The following is a 6,472-nucleotide window of genomic DNA, read 5'->3' on the forward strand; positions in this document are numbered from 1 at the left end:
AGTTTTTTCACATTAAGTTATGTTGGATTGTAGTGTAACTACTTTTTCTAAGTATACTTATGTATATATTACTATATTCTCTTAAGGGTAGCTTTAGGGTACTTAAAACCTCTTCTAGTTGTATTAATTGGTTAGCTGTTGGTAAGATCTTATATTTTCAGAGTACGTCCCCAAAGTGGTGGCATTGTGAGGAGAAAGCTCGGATGCCAGACGTCCGGTGATGTCATATCCTCAATATCTTTGCTTACAATCATAGCACGAATAACCTGCTGTAACTCGAACACGTAGTAACTTGCTTACACATAACTAATAAAAGTTGAAGTAACTAAATTTGTTTACATCACCATGTGCCTCAATAATACAGGATGCAGAATTGTCAGAGCCCTAGGAACTCGTGAACAGTTGAATCTTTACTGGCTCAAAATGCGGAACATCACTGTACCAGAACATGAACAAAGTAGCAGAAATCTCACGTCTCATTGTTCAATCTGAAAGTTTATCAGCTTCATATCAATCAACGTATTGTAATGATGCATGTATACATCATTGAGAATGTCAAACTTGAGATTGAAGAAACATGATTTTAGTACCATGCCTTGCATCTAAGATGTTTATTACTTAAACGACACCATGGCCTAAATCTCTCTCTTCTCCTGCCAAGTCAACTTATTAGAAATTACAGGCTACATGCACATATTGATTTACCCTTGAGTGCATTTAATTGCTTGGGTCTAGAGGGGCTTCTCCATTTTATCATTCTATCTCTCTATGAGTGTGTGACCTTTAGGGACAAGTGATGTTTGTTCAGAAGAGGGCCCTCGAGAGGGCTAACATGTATCACTCACAGCAGGTACACCATTGACTTGAATTTGAAATGTCATTCTAGTAATTCTATTTCTATGGAGTAAGATGTATTACTCACAGGTAGCCAGCAGGAGACAACGTGACTGGAGAGCTCAGAGTGAATCGTAGTGCAAGTAACTGGTAGAAGGACAGAATGCTGCTGCTGTCCCTTAGTGTTGTAGAAAATTCCCATTGTCCATACTGTAGAGCTGAAAAAGACAGAGGAGTTAATTAATTCAGACGTCCCAAGACGGATCTATAAGGACGATCTATATTTCATTCCTCCTAAACGTCAATTGTCGCCACATATCAACGGGGTTGTGTTCATTAGGCAGGAAAAGGAAAAATTTATTGTGGGGAGGTACTTGATGCCAAAAACATTTGTTTTATGTCCGGTGCAAAAACGTTTTGTTACAGTGTGCTTAATGAACATAATCCAGAAAAGGTGTTCAGTCGATACCTTGATGGCTCCGTCACTCAGACCAAACAGCCAACAGAGTCCTTCATTGTTGAACTGGCACGTCATCACCTCACTCCACACTCCCTGAGACAGGACAGAGAGATGAGGTGGAGAAGGCCTTCAACACTCTGGGATATTTGTCAATTGTCAGTGCATATTGTGAATTTTTTATGTAGACACTCACACACAGAAACACACAGAGTATTTTGTCATTTGTACAGTGCATTCAGAATATTCAGAGCACTTTAAACTTTTTCCACATTTTGGCTACATATACAGCCTTATTCTAAAATGGATTCAATAGTTTCCCCCCTCTCAATCTACACACAAACCCATAATGAAAAGCAAAAACAGGTTTTTAGTATTTTTTGGCAAATGTATTAAAAATAAAAAACTGGAAACATACATTTACATAAGTATTCAGACCCTTTACTCAGTACTTTGTTGAAGTACCTTTGGCAGGCGATTACAGCCTGGAGTCTTCTGGGTACAATACGCTAAAGTTGGCTCACTTGTATTTGGGGAGTTTCTACTCTATTCTTTTCTGAGAATCATCTCAAGCTCTGTCAGGTTGGATGAGGAGCGTCGGCTGCACAGCTATTTTAGGTCTCTCCAGAGATATTCAATTTTTCCTTTTCCTGCCTAATGAACACAACCCCGTTGATATGTGGCCGACCAATTGACGTGTAGGAGAATGATAAATTATAGATCCGTCCTTGGGACGTCTGAATTAATTTAACTCCRTCTGTCTTTTTCAGCTCTACAGTATGGACAATGGGAATTTTCTACARACACTAAGGGACAGCAGCAGCATTCTGTCCTCTCTACCAGTTACTGCACTACGATTCACTCTGAGCTCCCAGTCACGTTGTCTCCTGCTGGCTACCTGTGAGTAATACATCTTACTCCCATAGAAATAGAATTACTAGAATGGACATTCAAATTCAAGTCAATGGGTGGACCTGGCTGTTAGTGATACATGTTAGCCCTCTCCGAGGGCCCCTCTCCTGAACAAACATCACTTGTMCTAAAGGGTCACACACTCATAGAAATAGAATGACTAAAATGGGAGAAGCCCCTCAGACCAAGGCAGTTAAGTGCACTCAAGGGTACAATCAATRTGTAGACCTGTAATTTCTAATACGTTGACTTGGCAGGAGAGAGAGAAGATTTTAGGCCATGGTGTCGTTTAAGTAATAAACATCTTAGATGCAAGGGCATGGTACTAAATCATGTTTCTTCAATCTCAAGTTAGACATTCTCAATGATGTATACATGCATCATTACAAACGTTGATTGATATGAAGCTGATAGAACTTTCAGTTGAACAATGAGTACGGTGAGAGTTCTGCTACTTTGTCATGTTTCTGGTACAGTGATGTTCCGCATTTTGAGCCAGTAAAAGATTCAACTGTCACGAGTTCCTAGGGCCTCTGACAATTCTGCATCCTGTATTATTTGAGGCACATGGTGATGTAAAACATTTGTTTACTTCAGACTTTTTATAGTTATGTGTAAGCAATTACTCGTGTTTMCGAGTTACGCAGGTTACTCGTGCTATGATTGTAAGCAAAGATATGTGAGGATATGACATCCGGGACGTCTTGGCATCCGGCTTTGCTCCTCCACAATGCACCAGTTTTGGGGAAGCTACTCTGAAAATATAGTTTACCAAGCTACCAATTACTTCACACTAGAAGAAGTTAAGTTACCCTAAAGCTACCCTTAAGAAAAATATAGTATACTTACTAAAGTTACTTAGAAAAAGTAGTTCACCACATCCAAACTACTTTGTGAAGAATTATCATATGTAAATCTGAAATGTCATAAACTACAAATTGCAAGAACAGATCACTTTGGGGTCATACTCTATGTTTAGATCATGTGTAATTTAGCCTATTAAACACACAAAAAAGTTAAAATTAGGCAGGTCTGATGCCGAAAAAGAAATAAAATGATCGTCTAGACTTTATTTTTTACAAAAAGAGTAGTGTGTAGTTCCAGTAGTTAGCTACAGTACTACATGGCAAAAAAAGTCATTAACTACTGACACCCGTGAACACTGTGGAACTTGGTTGAAAAAACTGTTTATGTGCCATGGTTTACCTAAAGCCTGGGTACACAGGCTCCGGCGATCAGTGACAGTTCCACTTGGGGGTACTGTTGTCACAACAAGCCTCACTTGGTTTAGGCGGGAAGATGCGTTGCGTAACTTGGCTAGCACATGGAAGCGCTGGAAGTTTCCTGCATAATCACGATTACAATACTAGACATAGAATAAAAAAATCGTTTTATCATGCCTTGTTCTACCCTCAACTGCGTTTATTCAGAGGAAACAGCTCCGACCCGGTCGTAGTACCAGGTCGACAGCTAAGCGCCTAGTAACGCTAGCCTGGGAATGGGGAAACAGACCACAGAAGCTTTCTTACAGTGTAGCTATTTTACTGCATGAGGCATAAGAATGTTAGATGGTGCAAACTAAAAAAGATCAAATGTATGGAGCACAAATGTATGCACAAGGTAGTGTGAATTATTGTAGCAAGAAATTTTAAATGCTGGCGTAGCTATTTTTCATAAAGTATTTCCGGTGGTACGTGTATCTGAGCTCATTATTGCCTGAGTAATCGCAAAAATAACTTTGTTGAAATCGCCATCATTTGAGAGTCTTCACACAGCAACTGAGCTGGCACTGTGTGCTGAGTGAGGGCTGAAAGATACATTTTAAGCATAGAAGTTGGTCGCGATTTAACCCGAATAGTCTAAAGAGTGACACTTTTGTCCTCATGATTTCTTGCGCGCTTATTTATAGCGTTTTGGTATCACACGCTAAGTTGTTTTTGTCAATGTTAGTTTGAGGCTCGCTTAACTATTAGCAAAGAGCAAGATGTTGGAGAATCTCGTACAGACCTCACACTCACGTATCGGAACCGACAACCCTTAACACGGCGGACGTACTGCTATCCGATTTTTGTCTCATAGCCTAATATTACTGAAATATTTGAGGGTACATTAGTGCTCTGATCTGAATGCGTGTGGAATACACCGAGAGACGTTCCCCAAAATGTTTTATTGCATCTGCATTTCTCGATACATTTCTTTATCTATTAAAAACCACTCCTCCAATATCTTATTCAAGTGGCTCCTAAATTTATTTGTGTGAGCCTATCACTTTTTTGTATACATAGGAGCAGAATGTGCTTCTTGTAAAATTGTCAGCGTAGAGCCCTGAGACAGCTCTGAAAAAACTGACCCCTCATTCTAAACATAACACGCGGGTGAATCATAAATTGACTCTAATTCCACGGAATGAGAAAAGCATTGGCTGACAGACAGCACAGCCCATTTCAGGGATCATATGAACCACAGAGACTGTGTGTGGGATAATAGCGTGGTCGTGTCCAACCCTGCTCGTTCCCTCGACTCCGCTACCAACAACTAATCGCCCATAGAGCCCATAACCTGTATCACTGGACACTATTAGGGATTTGCGTCAATTCAAATTTGGTATCAGGACAAAATGTGATTCAGAGTCACCGAATATACTTTAAGTATTTTTATTAAACTCAAGCGATAAATGGTTAATGCAATTTTCGTATATACGGGTTCTCCGTATCACCTCGCATGATAGAACAGAGAACTGTCAGGATGTAAGTAAACAGCTGTTCTTATACTGTGACAGATGTAGTTCCAACTCCTCTGTTGGCCTATCACAGTAGAGGCTGAGCGTGGTTTAAACTTTGCTCAGCCTATCGCCGGCGCTCAGACTGGTCCCAGCCTCTTGGCGCTCYTTGGTGTCCGGCGCTGTTGCTGTGCAGATTACGCTCCCTCACCCCAGAGACTGAGGTCAGACAGCTCTGCAACAACATTGTCTGAGCTATTTGCACCTGCATACAAAGCACACTGTTCTCGCTCAAGGCTAACCACAGCTTCCCAGCACACTTATCTGGGGCTAACTGTTACTTCCAGCACACACACACAGACACCCAGGCGCCCAGGCCAACAGTTGCTAATATTCAATCACATGTGATATAGCATTGGGTTATAGTGCAATAAACACAAATCCTAACAACACTTAATAGGGACAAGTGAGCTACAGGCAGGAATCAGCAATGAATACAAATAATGAACCATCTATGGGGAAAGGACACCTCCTTGTGGCCAGAGACCCTACTTATTACTCCCACCCTGGAGAGATTGATATACCCCTTAAACCCTGTGGAACGCGGGGTAGCAGAGGGGGCAGCATTAAACATGGACAAGCTTTTTTACATATAGTAACAGTCAAAAGTTTGGACACACCTACTCATTCAAGGGTTTTTCTTTATTTTTACTATTTTCTACATTGTAGAATGATAGTGAAGACATCAAAACTATGAAATAACACATGTGGAATCACATATTTTAGATTTTAGATTATTCAAAGTAGCCACCCTTTGACTTGACGACAGCTTTGCACACTCTTGGCATTCTCTCAACCAGCTTCATGAGGAATGCTTTTCCAACAGTCTTGAAGGAGTTCCCACATATGCTGAGCACTTGTTGGCTGCTTTTCCTTCACTCTGCAGTCCAACTCATCCCAAACCATCTCAATTGGGTTGAGGTCGGGTGATTGTGGAGGCCAGGTAATCTGATGCAGTACTCCATCCCTCTCCTTCTTGGTCAAATACCCCTTACACAGCCTGGAGATGTGTTTTGGATCATTGTCCTGTTGAAAAACAAATGATAGTCCCACTACTAAGCGCAATCCGGATGGGATGGTGTATCGCTGCAGAATGCTGTGATAGCCATCTGGTTAAGTGTGCCTAGAATTCTAAATAAAGCACAGCAAAGCATCCCAAACACATCAACACCTCTTCCTCCATGCTTCATGGTGGTAACCACACATGCAGAGATCATCCGTTTACCTACTCTGCGTCTCACAAAGACAGTGGTTGGAACCAAAAATCTCAAATTTGGACTCATCAGACCAAAGAACAGATTTCCACCAGTCTATTGTCCATTGCTTTGTGTTTCTTGGCCCAAGTAAGTCACTTTTTATTGGGTGTCCTTCAGTAGTGGTTTCTTTGCAGCAATTCAACCATCAACGCCTGATTTACACAGTTTCCTACGAACAGTTGATGTTGAGATGTGTCTATTACTTGAACTCTGTGAAGCATTTATTTGGGTTGC

General features: G+C 41.0%; 1 protein-coding gene across 2 annotated transcripts in view; it reads left to right on the forward strand.

The window, feature by feature from the left end:
• Nucleotides 1-6,472, forward strand: part of LOC111977414 (WD repeat-containing protein 38) — a 60,377-nt gene that overhangs the window by 36,401 nt on the left and 17,504 nt on the right. For both annotated transcript variants that reach the window (XM_024006823.2, XM_070448376.1), the window contains exon 2: nt 2,062-2,191. In XM_024006823.2, the coding sequence (XP_023862591.1) occupies nt 2,071-2,191 (121 nt within the window). In that variant the 5' untranslated portion in view covers nt 2,062-2,070. The remainder of the gene's footprint in view (nt 1-2,061; nt 2,192-6,472) is intronic.

The sequence above is a fragment of the Salvelinus sp. IW2-2015 genome, linkage group LG18 (assembly GCF_002910315.2).
Source record: "Salvelinus sp. IW2-2015 linkage group LG18, ASM291031v2, whole genome shotgun sequence".
Classification (NCBI taxonomy): Eukaryota; Metazoa; Chordata; class Actinopteri; order Salmoniformes; family Salmonidae; genus Salvelinus; species Salvelinus sp. IW2-2015.